Source organism: Dunckerocampus dactyliophorus, chromosome 19 (assembly GCF_027744805.1).
Source record: "Dunckerocampus dactyliophorus isolate RoL2022-P2 chromosome 19, RoL_Ddac_1.1, whole genome shotgun sequence".
Lineage (NCBI taxonomy): Eukaryota > Metazoa > Chordata > Actinopteri > Syngnathiformes > Syngnathidae > Dunckerocampus > Dunckerocampus dactyliophorus.
This window is the reverse complement of record NC_072837.1, coordinates 5174474-5192617: the sequence shown is the minus strand read 5'-3', so window position 1 is coordinate 5192617 and position 18144 is coordinate 5174474. Positions and strand designations below refer to the sequence as shown.

The 18144-nt window shown below is 40.1% G+C and overlaps 1 protein-coding gene across 1 annotated transcript in view; it reads left to right on the top strand.

Annotated features, from left to right (window-relative positions):
* The window catches only part of rngtt (RNA guanylyltransferase and 5'-phosphatase), an 80051-nt gene extending 62662 nt beyond the window's left edge, over positions 1-17389 (top strand). The window contains exons 14-16 of the mRNA XM_054760959.1: positions 3532-3598; positions 13809-13932; positions 17039-17389. Of these exons, the coding sequence (XP_054616934.1) occupies positions 3532-3598; positions 13809-13932; positions 17039-17205 (358 nt within the window). The 3' untranslated portion in view covers positions 17206-17389. The remainder of the gene's footprint in view (positions 1-3531; positions 3599-13808; positions 13933-17038) is intronic.
* Positions 17390-18144: the final 755 nt, after the last annotated feature.

The following is an 18144-nucleotide window of genomic DNA, read 5'->3' as shown; positions in this document are numbered from 1 at the left end:
CAAAATAATGCAGACATAATTACAAATGACAAATGAATGGCCAACTGAACATTTAACATCACTTTTACCTCGTTTTACAAAGACCAGCGTGGTTGTACTGTTTTTTTCTCCTGTTGGAACATTGGTTGCTGTATCGTGTGCTTGGCACAGTGTGTGAGGACTGTGCGATTGCACTCAAACAGACCCATCACAGCAGGGCTTAGTGGTCACGCAGCCTTCTCCTCTGAGAGCCAGGTGACCTTACTGACTGTCCCAGCACTGGGCCTGCCATTATTCATCAGCAGCAGATCACAGTCGCGCTCTCCTGCATCGAAAGTCTGCGTGCTCCTCGGTCTTGTGTACTGTGTGTGGGAGAACACAGAACATTATTGTTAGTGAGAGTGTTGTGATATGTCCCAAAAAAAGGAATTCATTTACAAAGAGGCCCTCATCAGACCTTGATTCATCATAGTGTGCAGGCTCTTCGTCTGAGAGAAAAAGAGAGATGGACAGACACACGCAGGGAAGTAACAGCAGTTTATTTATTTTAGCCCACACGATCAATCCTTGAGCACGTCTTTGGCTCGCAGGTTTTATCACCGTCTCCGAATGCAAGCACAAAGGCAAGCTGTCGTTATTGTATGGGGGGAGGGACTGAGAGGTGGAAGAGAAGAGCTTTTGCTTTTCAGAATCCCCTCAGCACAGTGGAATAGTATGGATCGCTTAAACGATAGATAAATTTATCCAGCGGCGTTCTGTCTGAGGAGGCTGTCACCAAATGATTACGTCATCCTTCAATAGGTGTGTGCCGTTTTTCAAATTCCCAGAAATGGACCCAGTGCTGTTTAACTGGCTCTCTACAGGCTTCTCGTTACTGCTTTCTTGATTGAGGAGGGACTCAAGTGTCATTACAGCATCTCAGTCCGTGTTTGTGTTATGGATCCACCCATCACTCCCTTGCTGCTTGATACTGCATAACCTCATCAACTTTCTCAACAATGGATCTCTTTTTGTGCTTTGACTCTCGATGTTTTTATTCCCTTAATTTCCTAAATCTTGAATTTAAGAGGCAACAGATACGGCTAACCTTCCTCTTTTCACACATTTCGTGCACATAATCATCATCCTTGGGACTGATGAATATTGTTTCAAAAAAATTGAATGTAAATACACTGTTTTCAAGGTTGTACTTCAGTCAAACCTCGATTTTTGTGCACCCCAGTTCTCCTATGATTTTGTTTTTTCTCTAAAATTTTCACCAAATTTTTGCCTCGATTTTCGTACACAGTCTTGGTTTTTGTACAATATTTTACATAAAAAACGAGTCCGTTTTCCAAACAAGGCACCATTGCCGTCTCATTACTGCCTGTGCATTTTTTTTAATTGAGTGTGACGGCTAAATAACCTGCCATGGGGCCAAAGAAAGTGTGAGTGCCAATACTTTGAAGGTGATAAACACTATTGAATTTGCTCTCACCGAGATGTCCGGGAAGGGTGTCATCCGTAAGTTAAATCCATTGGCCATTTGTTATTATTTCCCATTGTTTTCTGCATGTAAAACTAGAATTACTCTCTGATCCGATATTGGTATCGGGCCGATATCAACAAAAAATGATCAGAATAAATCAGATTATATCAGCCTGCATCGAAAATCTCCGATATTGGCACACCCATATAAGCAGTTGATTCCAGACTCCACCCCAGCATGTCAATCCAGCAGTGGCCTGATAGAGCCCACGTGATGATAACAGTGTGTGCTAACGTGTTAGTGTGGCTGTATTTTTTGCTATGTCTGAAAAAAACGTCGCAACTGAGTGCAAAATTTGTCATGCACAAGTTCGCCGTGGTGCCACAGAACCGGGGAAGTTTAGTGCAACCAACCTCATCGCGCATTTGAAACAACATCACATGGGAAACTCCCACGGGACGACAAGAAGTCATTAGCTATAACAGCAAAGAGCCAGCCCCTGTCACTGGTGAGTAATGTCGGGTTTAAAGGCTTAATTGAGCACCTCGAACTGCACAATGTTATGCCTAGCTGCCATTACGTTGTGATTAAAACTATACCCCGCATGCATAAAGAAGTAAATGGGTCTGTTTTTTTCATGCCTACTGTTGCCTACAAGATCATTGATACATGTTTGTTTGCTTCATCGGTTAGTTTTATTAGTTATTCTTTCATTCGTTTTTCTTTCACCTCATATTTGGTCCCAAATGGTGATACTATATGGGAATGCATAAAGGTAAAGGTAAGGTTTGATGAGTGCTAATGTGCATATTTGTTTGGTGCACAACCTCAAGTTAAAGTTAAAGTTCCTGTCTTAGATTTACACAATAATGTACATAATAAATAACATCCCTATAATGAAGTGCCCACACCCCCACCCACTAGCCTGTCTGTGTGTCCAGAAAGGTTGGGGAACACTGATCTAGAGGACGACAAAGCCATAAATATCGAAAACTGCGGCTGTCGCCTTGAGATATGGGCTGCACATTTTTCATAGAATGCATGCTTTCCTTCATTTTTCAAGCTGCATATTTTTCCCACTCAATGGATTTTTTCAGTCATTTAACATTTTGGTCAGCTCTGGGCATCTTTTTTTCCCTCTGAAGACCACACTGGCATTTAGAGCATCCCAACAACTTTATTTAGTAGTAGATTGTGTTGTGCACTGTGTAATGTCATTCATTAGACTCTTAACTGTGGTAAATCACTGCTGTTGGCCATTGAGACGCAGAAGGAGTTCTCTAATTGTCACTACCCGTGCTTGTTTTTCTTGTAACACATTTGTTAGTCAGAAGTATAAATAGAACAATGATGAGAAAGGACACTTGCATGTGTCCATGACTGCAGCAGGGCTCTTTAAATGTCCTCTGGTTGCTTCCTTCCTGCTCGTGCTCGCTATTATTACGCAGAAGGAGACCGAGGGGGTGGACTGACGTTCTACCATTTCAGCTCAATTTGCGAATGAATTGCACTGTATTTTGAGCTCTTAGTTAGATAAAATAGCCCCCTTTTTTTCAGCTCCGTGGATGGTTAAATAAAATAAAACAGGCGCCGACTCTCGATTCTTCAATCCTAATCGAACTTGAGTGTCTTCAAATAACAGCAGCCACATGACTGTGGGGAGGGGCGTTATGTGAGGGAGGCACACTGTGCGATTAAGACATCTGTTGGGCTTCGTCTTGGGGATGAGACACAAAAAATGCACAAACACTTTGATCATGAGCACACATCAGAGCCTATAAACCTCACAAAGGTGACAATGAACTGAGCCGACAGCTCACAGTAACCTCTTAGACGAAAACACGCAATACCCACAATCTCAATTCTGTACATTTGCCTGCGATTTATCATAGCGTTGGACTCTGATTGTGGACATAATGTCGTTTTCTCTGCACCTCAAGCTGTGCGCGCAGACAGAAGGGCTCACGGGGGTGCAATCTCACATCCCCGCCGTTCTGTTACTAGCTGCAAAATGGAAGCAGTGTGATCTCTCGAGTTGGATGCATCGTAGAGTGTGTTAACCACCGTGCTTTTTGTCTTTGCAGGCTGCTGCCAGAGACTGTCGGCTTGCTTTACGTCGGCAACTACGAAAGGCCCTTTGCGAAGATGAAGGTGAGAAAACGTGTTGCTTTTAATGATTTCCTCCTCGTGCCAGCAAGCCCCAGCTAGTGTTAAAAGTATACAACACAGTAAGCTCTTCTCTTTAATAACTGAAGAGAAAACAGTTCCATCCTAATGATTTGGATCATCTGAATCACGCGTATTATTTCACTCTTCACACTTTAAATGACATCTGCCTTATTCTGTTTCAGTGAACTTGTTTTCTTTGCTTCATTTTAATACGCTGTTCACTTTTATTCTAATGAGATCCCATTTTATTTAGCACAACCTTCCCAACACGCCAACTTGTCAACCACTAATGAATACCCGCCTGTTCTATTTCCTTATTAAAGGAATCATTTTCTATTTTTAGACGAATACTTGTCATTTAATCTCTGGCAGAAAGCACAGAAGCTTACTGTACTGTATTTCCCAAAAGGCACAAATGACATCAGCGGCACTCTTCTTTCTCAAATACATTTATTAAGAATGGATGTTAACGTAATAACATCTCAAGCACCAAATTCAAATGATGAAATGAGATACACATATGACAATTAAACATAACCTATTGACAATCATGTTTACTGAGCTAATAAATGAAAATATAATGTTGTTGTAGGGGTGTCAGGAGGTCTCGCGAGATCAAAAATGACGAGCGTGAGGGAGCTAACAATGCACGTCCTGGGACACACCTATTTTGACTATAAAGCCCTCTAAAACAAAATCTCTAACCACATTTTATGGTTTTCTATATATGCTGTGACCTATGCAGTAACAGGTACAATCATGATAACATGTAATACTTACAATATTTGGCCGTATTTTGATCATTTTAAACAATAGCGGAACTTCTTTCTTGGGCGCATTGATATTTCACAGATCCCATTGAAGCTAATGCTACTTCCGTCAACAATAGCAGCATAGAAACCACGTGTCTTTTTGCAACTACCAATGATGGCATGGCAGACTTCGTGCAAGCCGCCGGCAACGACTACTTTTGGACAAATGAGGATCCAGAACCTTATCTTTTTGAGCCTGAGCATACCGAGGTTGAGCTACAGGTTTTAAAAGCTGAGCCTGCAAGATGAGAGAGTGAAACTTTGTAGCAGATGGGGAGCAAGTCATTACACCGGCATGACTTGGAGCTTGCCATGCCATGCCGACAGAAATGGAGTGTTTCTGCTGCACTGCGTGGCATACAGTGTTACCATCGATGGAAAGGCTGTGTGTGTATGGCAAGGAGGACATTGCTCCAAGAGATTGCATCACAACGAACAAAGAGTGGTCAGCGCTAGCCCTGCAGTCATAGAAACTTTTTCCACCAACCCAAAATAAACTGGAAAAGATGCCCCAGACCAGCTGGACCAGACGGACAACTGTCCATCGAGCAAGTCACCATGATATTGATTCTGATACATGGAGCACATGATATCACACGTAGTCCATCTAGCCACATGTGTGTACCGTTACGTGCATAGTTAAATCCCACATGCTAGCTGTTTTTTTTTTTTACTAGCCTTTTTTCTCTCTTTATAATGCGCAGAAAAGGGAAAGACGTGTGATCATGTTTCACATGAGGATTGGGAATGATGGGCAAAATTCCAAAAAAAAGTGCAGTTTTCCTTGAACATTAATATTAAGAAAAGTACAATGGGAAAAAAAATTACAGTATATTGCAATCCACTCATTTAATTTCTTCTACACTCTTCTGCATTCTGTGCGTATGCTAGCAGCCCCACCAAGACAATGAGACTGTATGACTGACAAAAGGGCTCACTCCATTCATACCGTTGTTCTATGGACCAAACGCGCAAAGGTGCTGAAACCAATACACATTGTGAACTCTCTTCCTGCCTGTTTGGAGGCGAGAGACAAGGAAAACAGACATGTATGCACATGGCAATATATTAATGTCGACAAAATTATCCAGTTCATTGTCATTTCTTGTGTCTTGTTATTATCGTCCCTGGCCTAGTGCCCGTGAGACATTATTTTTCTAAATGAGAACTCTTTCAATCTCTCGAGATGTTGTGACACGGGCTCTTGTGATACCTCTAATTATTATATATGGCTTTTAAACAGCCCCAAAGATGAAGCCATCAAAAAATCTGCCGAAATGCTCAAACTTCCGTCCACGTCTGTGTGAACTAAATGTAACAATGTTGACATTGTCTCAGGCCGTGAGAACACACAAGATGTACAGTGTGCTTTATGGGATCATTTGAACTGCAACATCTGACCTTTCGCCCCCAGTAACAGAGACCGAGTCATTTGCTCAGCACTATAACGGACATCTCACCCCGAATATGGGCGGAATTTGCCTTCCCTTGCTTGGTTTGGAGAACACATGAACAAAATCTTCCATTTCTATTTTTTATGGGCATTAATCACTACAATACAATCTATTTGTGTCATGTATGCCCCTTTACTGTATTTGCTACAGATTTCTTGGCCCAAACTTTGTCCCAGTTGAGATTCAGGGATAGTGTTGTCTCTGATTTCCAAGAATGAACCTTTGGCAATTTGTGTTTGCGTCTGTCAGGGGAAGAAAATTAACAAAGAAAAAGCTACAACCCCTCCGGTATGTTGTCAGCTTTTATGTTGTTGTTTTGGGATGTAAGTAGATCCAAGCATAAATATGCAACCCAGCTCAAATAGCAGCCAGCACTCACATTGATGCCTGTAATTTAGTTATACTGTCGTATTTCCTCAAATGCCATGTCTCAATTAAGCACGGGCTCTGTTGTCCACTTCAAACATAACAAAATCAATCGAACTCTGTTGCTAACCAAAACAGCAGCACCTACAGAGGCACACAAACTTTGAATAAATTATAATGGTGAGGTGGTTTTACCACTTGGATGATGCAATGAGTTACCTGTCAAGTATCAAAGGTGATCTTTCATTATGTGAAGACAACAATTAGCATATAAGAGTTTGGTGTGTCTGTTTTTATGTTCAGGGCCGCTATGCGCCGCCACACATTAGTTCTAGCGTGTCTGCTGCTGTCCAGCCTGCTAAGGTTCATTTTCTCAATTTTTATTCACTTTTAAACTCCACTTTTGCTTGGCTTACAGTATATTTTAATTTTAATCAAGCACCATTATTCATTAGTTGGGAAAAAATAGGTTAGCATATAATATGTTTATACAAATAAAGGCACCCCACAATAAATACCTTATGTCTAATTGACACTGGGCCCATTCTGCGGTTGATGGATTGGTACTATATGAGAACATTTGCTGTATAATGATCCTGTTAGAGCTGATTTACTGCCACCTCCGTTGTACTTTTGACATGCATTGCCTTGCTAATGTGTATGCTAATGAGCCCCTGGATACTTGTGTAAATAATTAGTCTGGCTAATTGTTTTGCCTACTTAGGTTCAACTCCATTTTCCTGATGTACAACCTCCAAACATCTTCAGTCTAGTCAATTTTTTCCAGCAGTAGTGACTTATTTTAAACTGCCTTTCCCCGATATGTGACTCATCGGTGCATCTTATTAGACATAAATAATCGGAGGATTGGCTGACAGACCTTTATGTCAGCCTTATGTCAAAGATGGGTTCCTTTTCTTTCTTCAAGAGGCTGAAAGTGCGACCTTAACCTACAGCAAGACAAAATGTCATTCACTGTTTTCTCTAATTGGTGGTTTCCTCATTTAGTCTGACTCCATTATTAATCGAGTGAGTAAATGTGTATTGAGGATTTTTAATCAACAATCTGGCTTTGTAATTGGCAGTCTGCACTCTGTAACTGTTGAGTGTTATTTATTTGTGGTAACATAGTCCATTCACCATTCTTAATTATTCACAAATCATTTAGGCTGTTGCACTTTAACCTCAGTTGATGGTGCATGTGTCCAGAATTCCGCTCTCGGTGTGTGTTTTATGACGTAAAGTACGCATTGCTGTTGGTTGTACTTCGCATATACTGCATTTTACATTTTTTATTATTTAAACGGGCCACAGCACTGTCTTTGCTTCAGACCTCTGTGTCATTTTGGATGAGACATGCAACCTATAGGAGACATTTTAGGTTGCTCATAAAAATGCATTCAGTATTCTGCACTGTAATACAATTGTTGCAGCACGAGTCATTTTCTCCCCCTATATTTCAAGTTGTTCCGCTGGCTTTGTTGTGCACAGACAGAACTAAAGGTCATATTCCATGCAGTGTATTAAAGTAGATGTGTCACTTTCAGGGCATGAAAATCCAACACACTCCCATGATTGAAACTTCTCATGCGCGGTGTAATTAAGAGGTACAATTACCAAAGGACACACAGGCACTTTACTGCTGGGGCCACGACCACACAGAAACACTAGGAGGAAGCTTTATTCTTTGTGGCCATCACCTCCCTGTCCTTTGCTGATGAATACAAATGTGAATGGATGCACACTGTCTCTGCCTAATAGCAAAACAAATAGTATTCAAGATGGATGGATGGATAGCTGAAATTGCATTTTAAAATCACTTTCAATCAAGACAAATTTGAACTACAATGGTTCTCAAGAAAGTGCATACAAAAGAGATACTGCATGTTTTCGCTTATTCGTCTGTATTGCCTAGGTCGCAATTGGTCGTACGGGCTCCTACAGCAGGTCTACGTGCAAAAGTATGCGTGACATGCTGATTTTCGAGCCGTAGACTGGCCGCAGAGCTTCTTTATCATGTCAAACAAACTCTACAGCCACCTGCGTTTTTTTCAGGTTGCAAGAAAAATGTACGCCCTTCGTACATCTTCGTGCGTTGCCTCGTCCGCATGGCCAACGTCTGTCTTGCAAACGTGGTGTCAGGTGTGAGCAAAATGTCAATTTTTTTCATACATCGCACTTGTGCCACACGTGCACCTCACATACGTAATTAGTGTAGCCAACGTACGTTCATGTACGTTCATGAGCGGAACTGTTCCGTCATCTGTCAAATAGCAAAAAGGGAAAAATAAATCCCTTACACCAAAAATTAAAAAAAAAATGCAGTATACACTGCCAAGAAGGCACCAAAGCTTGTACACAGTAGATGAACCCTCCCACTCCCCCCAAAAGCCCAGTCAAGCACACGGGAAATATGAAATGTCTTGTTTATTGAGCAAGTGCATTCAAAATGAATGCTGCACCTCTCACACACATCATTTTCTCTGGCCAATCAGTGAGGAAAACGCATGATAAGAAAGACTATATATTGCCATCCAGTGAAATGTAATTGTATGTATTATGACATTACAATTAACAATACAACATAAACATATCATGAAGGGATTCATTAACGATGAGTAAATATGATCAAATAACAAAAAGCTGCAGACATTAAAAAGGCATGGAGTTTATATTTGACTGATAACAACCCCGCAGAATCATTTTGTACCTTTTGGCTGCACAGCACAACATAATACCGCCTATTAATTATTCACTGTTAGTCCATACGCTGTTTTGTCTCTGCAGTTAAGATAAAGTGTTAAGTGCGTCAGTGGAGCTCAAAGTTATCAATCACCTCATCCCATGTTTCCATTTTAACAGTCACAGATAACTCTGTGGATTTGGCACATTAGAAATGTCACAGTAGGGAGAAAACGGGGTCTAATCATTTATTTACAAGTATTTGACTAAAATTCTACTTGAAAGGACTTGTGGCTCATCGTGATGTGTGGCATCAGTGCACGGTACTGCAGGTCGATGGAGGGTTCAAATAGGACTGTGTGCTCTTTTCACACGGTGGCACTCCAATGAGTTCATCCGCAGTAGGAGTCAGGATGACAGACAAGTAAAGAGGGGACATGCAGTGTGACAGGCAGGTGTTATCCTGTGAAGGTGTTAACAGTCATGCTGAAGAGGTGAATGTGCATTAAGATCAGCTGCCATTTACTCAAAGCAATGTGCTGACTTTTTTTTTCTTTTCTACTGTGCGGCAGGATTTAAAAAGAAAAAATACAAGCAGTTTCTTCCATTCTGATCCTGTTGGCAAGCACCAAACAGACAATTCCTTAAAAGTTAAAACAGAGCTTGTGAAGAGTGTTTATCGTCTCCAAATCTGAATATACACAGAAGTTTTTGTGGTCGGCACTAGTGCAACAGTAGATCGGAAATAATTCGCCTGCCAAGCGCCCCGATAACTGGTGGCACACGTGCGCCGCCATAATGAGACAGATTTGAATGGCTTAAGCACCGAGTGTTGAGGAAAAGGTGGCAGCCAACATGTCGCCCTACACCAGCAGGAAGAGACTCAGACTGAAGCCGACTGCCTGTACTGCCCTTCTCTTGTCTGTCGGCATGCTGTGCAGAGCTTTAGGAACGCGTTGGTATTCTGTCAATCCTTCACATCCCCGTCCACATTTAAACACAGACAGCATGTTTTGAAAATCGAAGACGGTCCCTGTAACATCACCCCGCAAGACCCATTTTTTGCAATAATGTACGACAAAAAAGCTTTTTGACCATGTTTTCAATTTGAAAAGCTCATTGGGACAAATTGTGCCATTCAGTTGTTTCATTTTATGAATACAGTGGAACCTCGGTTTCTGTCAATTATAGTCGGCCCTCGCTATATCGCGGTTCCAACATCGCTCCCTCGCTTTATCGCGTTTTTTTCAAAAATTCATTACTAAATGATTGCTGTTTCATGGTTGACTATGACCTGTTACTAGTCAAAAAAGATTTAAAGACAAGTCATATTTATAGTATTCTGGTCACAAGACATCAGTAATGTTACGTTGATGAGACATTATCTAAGATTAGATTACATTCACACTACATGCAGTCACACGTACTTAGAACAAATAAATTACAGGCTAACTAGTTAGCTCGGTAGCTTGCTATAAGCGGTGGCCGTCTCTTATGGCTATGCAGTGATTGTGTTGCGTAATGTGGCGTAAACAAAGAATAACAGGAATATAAAGGAGACTATAGGGGTGTTATTTCATGTCTATTACTCTAAGACTCTAATAATCGTAAAAAACGTATTTAGAAAGTAATAAGCAGGTTAAATATTGTATTTATTGAATCCTACTTTGCAGAACTTCACTTACCGCGGTCGAGTCTAGAACTATCTAACAGCGACAAACGAGGGACGACTGTAATTCCACTTGCAACATTTTTTGCAGCCGTATTTTATTTTTTTAAAAAGCACAGATTCACCGAACGCTCAAATACACAGTGCTCTTGAACGCCTCACCATGCCGCGCCGCACTATGCTTATTAGGAGCAAGAAAGGAGGCAGATACATGTTGTTCATCGTTCTGTGTGCATTCTATGAACAAATAAACCAGCCACACACACTAAATAAAGATGATCAAAGGATTCTCTGTATCTCAGAATCTGTAGTGTCCAACTATCAAAGAACCACCATCCATTCTTCACTGAGACTGAGTTAGCAACTTTGTTTGGGCATTTGATTCCGCAGACTAGTTTTTACTGCTTGGTCGTACGATAACCAAGATAGTCTACGATAACCAAGACATATCTTTAGCTAGAATTTTTGTCAAAAACTGAGGCGTATGAAAATCGAGGTTCCACTGTATAGGTGAAATTTACGAGAGGATAGTTTTTTTTTTGTTTGTTTTGTTTTTTTCAAGTGTCTCCTGCTCCTTAAATAGCCTAAATTGTCAAAGCTACACAAACCTCTTTTGGGTTAGTCCTATTTTTTACCTGCTCAACACTTGTTGGATGAATGCCTCATTGTTCACCTATATTTTAGCATGTTAACTCCTTTTGTTGTAGTTGGCTAACTTGCCCAACCTTTTTGAGACACTTTTTTTTCCAGCGGGTCTTTGTGTCACGGTTGTAAAACCTCCGAGAGCACCAATTTTTTCAGATTTTTTTTTCTATGGGAAAAAATACCGTCAGTTATTCTGGTGAGTACAATGGGTGGGACTAAACTTTTAAAACCTGGTTTCCACCTAGATGTTTTTTTTAATTATTTTATTTCTTTTGGTTTGAGTTTAGTGTGGTTTGCTAGGTTCCGAACGTATTGTTGGTAGCGCAGAGCAAGTCACGTCCAGTATTACGTACCATTAAAGCTGGCTAATTAGTACATCCAAAATGCACTTGATAGAACTTGGCTCTGTGGATTGCGTGCCCTGCTTCCTCCCTCGCACTCTTTCATGCTTCCTGTGTGATATTTGTGGCTCCCCCGCTGTGAGCCCAGATGCCCCACACTCCGGGAAGGTTGAAGCTTTCACGTTGAATTTGAGGATGCTGCCAAACTCTCTTTCTTTTCTGGCAGCATTGCTGCTCCTGACCTTTTGCTGGATGTCACATGTTCAATGTGAACGCAGAGAACATCTAGCTGAACGACCTTTGTCTGTTGGGGTCGAGGTGAAACATTGTACATGAGCAGATTGTGACTGTCACAAATGTCTTCCATTGAATGTAATTGAATGTATTAATGCTAGCATTAGAGAGCATACATAACCCGCCTCATTCTTTGCACTTTGCGGAGGAAAAAATTGGCCATTTTTGCTGTAGGGCTTCACTTTAATGTTGTGAGCTATAGTTAAATTTGCTTTTTAAGCCTTTCTGAATGAAAATGTTAGGGTTGAGGCTAGTGCTAAAACAGGTGAGCGGTCACCAAGACAATTCTTGGTTGCCATGGCAATGATAAATATGTCCAAAATATGTTGAAAATTTTGAAATGCAGTAAGATTTTTACTCAGATAAGCTTTAAAGCGCTGCTTGGATATCAAGCTGGTCTTCCAAAGCAAACATGCTGATCCTGATCAGCTCATTGGTAGGAGCTGTTACACTGCTTCAAGCACAGCATCATACATACACTAACTCATCTGTTCTTTGTTTGGTGCTCTATCCCGCCACATTAAGTTGTGCTACAACGGAAAAGTCTGTTTTGTTTGATTAGCTTTAATGATTGTCTGGGGAAATCTGGGCAATCTCTCTATTATAGCTTGAATTGACCTCATCTTGTTGAGTTCAAATAAGTGTTTGTGATGAATGCAGTGGTACACTTTTCTAGCGGTGGTTAGTTCTGCGTGGCTGGTCAGGCCAGAAGATACCATCTCGCCCTCACCAAACGCATCATGTAGTCGCTAGGCAACCGACAGGATGATGTTTCCATGCGTCGGAGTGTTTGACCTTCTTAGAGGTGGGCAGCTGCCTTCATAGAGGTGGCCAACTTTGTTGTCATAGTTGAGAATCTGACGATGCATGTTAACACTTTCTTTCCTGATGCATCTTCTGTAGCAATTAGTCGGAACTTACAAAATGGCTTGAAAGATAATTGAAAACTAACAATAACCAGTACCTCATACAATATACAGGTATCTACATCATATATCTTTTTGAGACTCATCCAAAATATACTGTATTATATATATATATATATATTATATGACATTCTCTTTTACACACCCACAGCTGTTTCACACCAGGAATTTTAATAATCATTTGCAAAAATATAACAAAAATATTTTAATTTTTATGTCATTTTTTTCAGTTAAATTTTTTATTTTATTTAAATGTTCATTTTATTGTATTGTATTTTTATTTGATGTTTTATGTATGTATATTTTAATGTACAAGTTATTTTGTTTAAAAAGTAATTTAAGTATTTGCCAGGAATTTTAGTAATCATTAGTTTCGCACACAAATATTTTAATTTTACAACGTTTTCAGTTTAATTTGTATTTTTATTGTATTTTATTTTTTAAATACATATATTGTTTTAGATTTGTATACTCGACTGTTTATTAATAAACATAACAATTATTTTGTTTAAAAAAAAGATACAATAAAAAATAACAATTTTAAGTATTTGCCAGGAATTTTAGTAATCATTTGTAAATTTCACACACACTTTTTTTTTTTTTACATTTATTTTGTTTTGTATGTATGTTTTTGTATTTAAAAAAATATATATCAATAAAACAATTACATTCAAGTATTTCAAAGAGTGTTTCCTTTGCTAGCTTTAACCACCAGCCACGTCACTGTGTCTCACAAAGCGCAGTAGACTCTGCTGCCTGCACCAATATAATCTTTAATGTTAATGCATATTTAATGTATTTTTAACACCATGGTCATTGCAGTCAGTGGATTACATTTATTACATTCAGATGTTGTTCTCTCTTGCGCCTGCAGCCAGATGGGTCTCACTCTTGCAGAACGCAATAGAGGGCTAATAAACGTAATGGGCAATGATGGCAACGCTATTCTGGTATTGTCTGTCCTGACCCGCAAAGTTAGAAACCGGCTTTGTTGTCCCTGCAGGCCACTAAAGAGCTCAAAGCCTACGACAACAAGATCATCGAGTGCAACTTCGCCGACAACAGCTGGGTGTTCATGCGGCAGAGGATTGACAAGAGCTTCCCCAACTCCTACGACACAGCCATGGGTGAGTTCTTTTTTTGTTTTTGTTTTTTGGTCCCACATTTTTTGATTTTTTCACAACCAGGGTGTTGACATTTCCAAAACTTAATGAATGCCCTCTGGGTCGGCCAAAGTGATAGAAAACATTATTTATTTCTCAGAATTATTAAAAGGGTAGTGTGGAAAATCTTATATGGAATGATATAAAGTAGGTGTTTATACCGTACCCGCCTGAGACTGCTGCCCCCATGACCCAGAACCAGATAAGTGGAAGAAAATTGATGGATGGATATTTATGGATATTTAGAAAGTCAGGAACAGGTTTTCTGTGCCCTAACTACGAAAATATTCTATTTATTAATCCTACTAAGCAGAAATTCACTTATCCCGATTGGATTTGGAACCAATTAACGGCGATAAACTGGGGATGACTGTACAGTGATTTATATGAGCAAAATATTAGAAACACCTTTCTCTTGTACACTGCTAATTACAATCCCAATACAGTATTGTTAAATTAATACTTCATTGGGAGTGTCCATCAAAACTGAGAATTATTTAAATATCTCTTGCCAGCATGTATAATGTAAGACACGGTTGTTTGTTGACCAGCTTCTTGAAGTCGAAAAAAGAAAACCATACCAGAAGTACAGTAAGGTACTCTGCACTACTGCAGTAACATAACTTCACGCTTATCTAACGGCTGACTTGACCCTTTTATACAAACACCGCCACATTAAAGTACATACTGATGCAACAAAAGCAAGCCGGAGAAAACGCGAAGTTGAAACCGTGGATATTATTTTCAGGGCACATGATGCAGGTTTGAAACATATAACGTCGACTGCAAGAACCTTTGGGAACATCTCAGGCTAACTATCCAAAATTGTGAACCAGTTGTTTACAATATTGAACTTTTGGACCATTTTTTATATTTCATGAGATACTGAATTTGGAGTTTTTATGAGCTGTAAGATATAATCAAAATTATCAAGAAATTACAAGAAAATGATCAAGAAATTAGAAGAAATCAATTCTTAAACTCTATTCCACTGTGTGTGTATAGATACGGTTGTCCCTCACTACATCGTGGTTCGAATATCACTCCCTCACTCTATCGCAGTTTTCCAAAAATGTATTTATTATCACGCTTTCTGGTTACGAGGCGTCAGTAATGTTCCGTTATTGAGACATTACATTATATTACCTTAACACTGCCATGGCATGTTTGACCTGAGAGAGTGGGAAAAAAAGTTATCCTCCCATTCCGTGTGGAAGTGGTAAGTTTTTGGCTTCACTAGGGTGAGGAGCTTGGACATCTGGGAGGGGCTCAGGGTAGAGCCGCTGCTCACTCACTTTGAGAGGAGCTGGTTGAGGTGGCTTGGGCATCTAGTCCGGATGCCTCCCAGACGCCTCCCTGGTGAGGTGGTTCGGGCATGCCCACCTGGTAGAAGCCCCCGGGGCAGACCTAGGACACGCTGGAGGGATTATGTCTTACAGCTGGCCTGGGAACACCTTGCTGTCTGGAAGAGGTGGCTGAAAACCGGGAAGTCTGGACTTCCCTACTGAGACTGCTGCACTCGCGACCCGGGATGGATGGATGGATGGATTGCTAACTAGTTAACTCGGTAGCTTGCTATAGGCAATGAACGGCAGCGAATCCTACTTTACGGAAATTCACCTATTCGTTTTGGAATTGAACTACTGAAATAAATATATACATTCATTTATTTATTCATTCTGATTCTCATTCATGAATGAAATAAAAATATTGTATTTTGTTGAGAATCACCTGTATATATTATGCATTATTATTGCAAGGTATGTGACATTGTGATCAGGTCAGCAGATCACAGAATGCCCCCCCCCCCCCCCCCACACACACACACACACACACACACACACACATGCATGACTATCGTCACAATGCACTAAATCAGACAAAGCCTTTCCTCATGGCCATTGATTTCCACAAAGATAATTGCTGTGTTATTTGCTGCTTCACCTCTGTGTAAAGACTGCATACAATGTGTGTTACAACTTGCATCATTTTCCCCAAGACCATTAGTGACATTATTGCTGCAATTATTTTGAGGACACAGCCGATGGAAGTCATTTTGCACTATTCTAAAACTGCATGGCAGAAATGTCCTTCAGTTGGTTGAGTAGCCAAAGGTTGTTGTTTTTTTGGTTGGGTGGATTGGGCATAAGGGGGAATTGTCATTGGACATTTTACACAATCGTACAGTGGGAATCTTACAGTATGTTACAGTAATTGTGCAACGCAGTTGTTTATTTTCAAGCAATTCTGGCTGTTTTTAATGAATATTGGTGGAAATTAATAAAGGTTATAAAGCTGGGGAAAAAAATATTTAAAAGTTACAGACAAACAGACACATTTGCTCCTAATTACAAAAAAAACAAAAGTGACATTTTTATTATTTTATCCTTTTTGGTTTTTAACTTTTTTATTTGTCCACCAGATGGTGCTACTTTTTCCCATTTAAAGCTTGCAGCAAAATTTCACCCCTTTTTGCCTTGCTAGTGAAACAAGATGTGTCTCTATTGCTGTTGGAAAAAAAAAGTGTCACTGACTTTTTAAAAGCACCTTTAAACAGTCCCTGACATGATTTATCAACTTATTAAGAACAAATGAGTAAGGATTATATAGGTTAAAAAGCAAATCTTACAAGGATATTTTAAACCCCCATCATTGCTGTTGGATCTTGGTTCTAGTTTGGGCTTTGCTATAACCTTGATTATTGTGTTTACATACTGGGAGGACACTTTCCATAGCAGCGGCTCCAAATGAAGTAGAAGTGCACACACCCTGAAGTAGCATTATTTCTATGCTCCTTGGATCCTTGGCCATTTTACCAGGTCTTTATCAACCAAACATCTCTCTTGCCACAATGTGACTGGACCATACCCCGCAGAAGACCCACGGTGGAGAAATAAATGCTCATTTATCAATCAGTGTAATCTCTGCTGCCATTAGTCATCACCACTCAAAGTAAAACACCCGACCACTCCATTTTGAATGTTTCGCCGCCATCCCCTCATCGGCTTCCTATGTGAATGCATCTAAACTTTTTTCCTTCATTCGTTCCTCCCCTCCCCTCTCACCTCAGCTGTATGCAAAAGCATCCAGGAACCCGTCACCCAGGAAATCCTGTTGGCATATGTGGACCGTTGTTCTCAAGCAGTCCAAGCCCAGACCCGGAAACATCAAACGGACCCAGACTCTGAGCTAATGCCCCCTCCCCCTCCAAAAAGACCCAACCGGTCTATCCAATAGCCCCAGGGCTAACCCAGGCCAGTCTGGACTTTTCTACAGCAGCTGTCCATCCACATGAGCATGGAAACTGGTATTTAAAGGCCAACCTATCCACGTGAGGACATTTTAAATCAGCTGTCACATTACCTTTCATTTCCAATGTAATATTCTTTGTAGCTTTCATTGCTGGTGTTCTTATTAAATATTAATAAAAAAACATCATGCTTTTTTTGGAGTCTTGGCTCATAGACTTGTTCACACCATCATCAGAAAGGCGTCATATCCTGTTCAAATGCCTTTTAAATATCAGAATCTAGCAATCACTCTGTGTTCATGCAACTGAAGCCTCGGGTTTTCACATTATAAGAAAAGAACATTAAAAAGATCTGGCTTCCAAGTTGTCCAAATGAAGCCCATCTGTAGATTTAAAGGCCACACAGATGGGCGGGAATGTAACACAGTGATGACACACTCTCCAAACAAACTGACTGGAGACAAGCTGCTCAAAAAAACAACTAAATGCTCTTAACATCACTGTCTTATGCAGGTTTTAATGTTAGCGCATGATAGGGATGGCCCGATCCACATTTTTGTCCGATCCAATCCGATTTTTTTTTTTTTAGTCTTGTCAATCCGAACCGGTAGCGTTTTTGTTTTTTGTTTGTTTTGTTTTGTTAATAATAAGCTCTTGTTACAAATATGAATTTGTGGAATTGAATATGGTTATGAAAATAGCTCTTCAAAGCATTAAAAATAGTGCCACCACACAGCATGACCAACAGTATTGTTTGGCTTTTGTAACAAACCTCTCTGAGTGAGATCCCTAATCCAATAAAAGGTCAAATTGGGAAAAATGGGCATGCAAAATACTTTAGAGTAGGACTAATCATTTGTGGTGTGATTTAGAATATATGACATTTTTTTTAACAAACTCTCTTCAAGGCAATAGTAATTTATTGA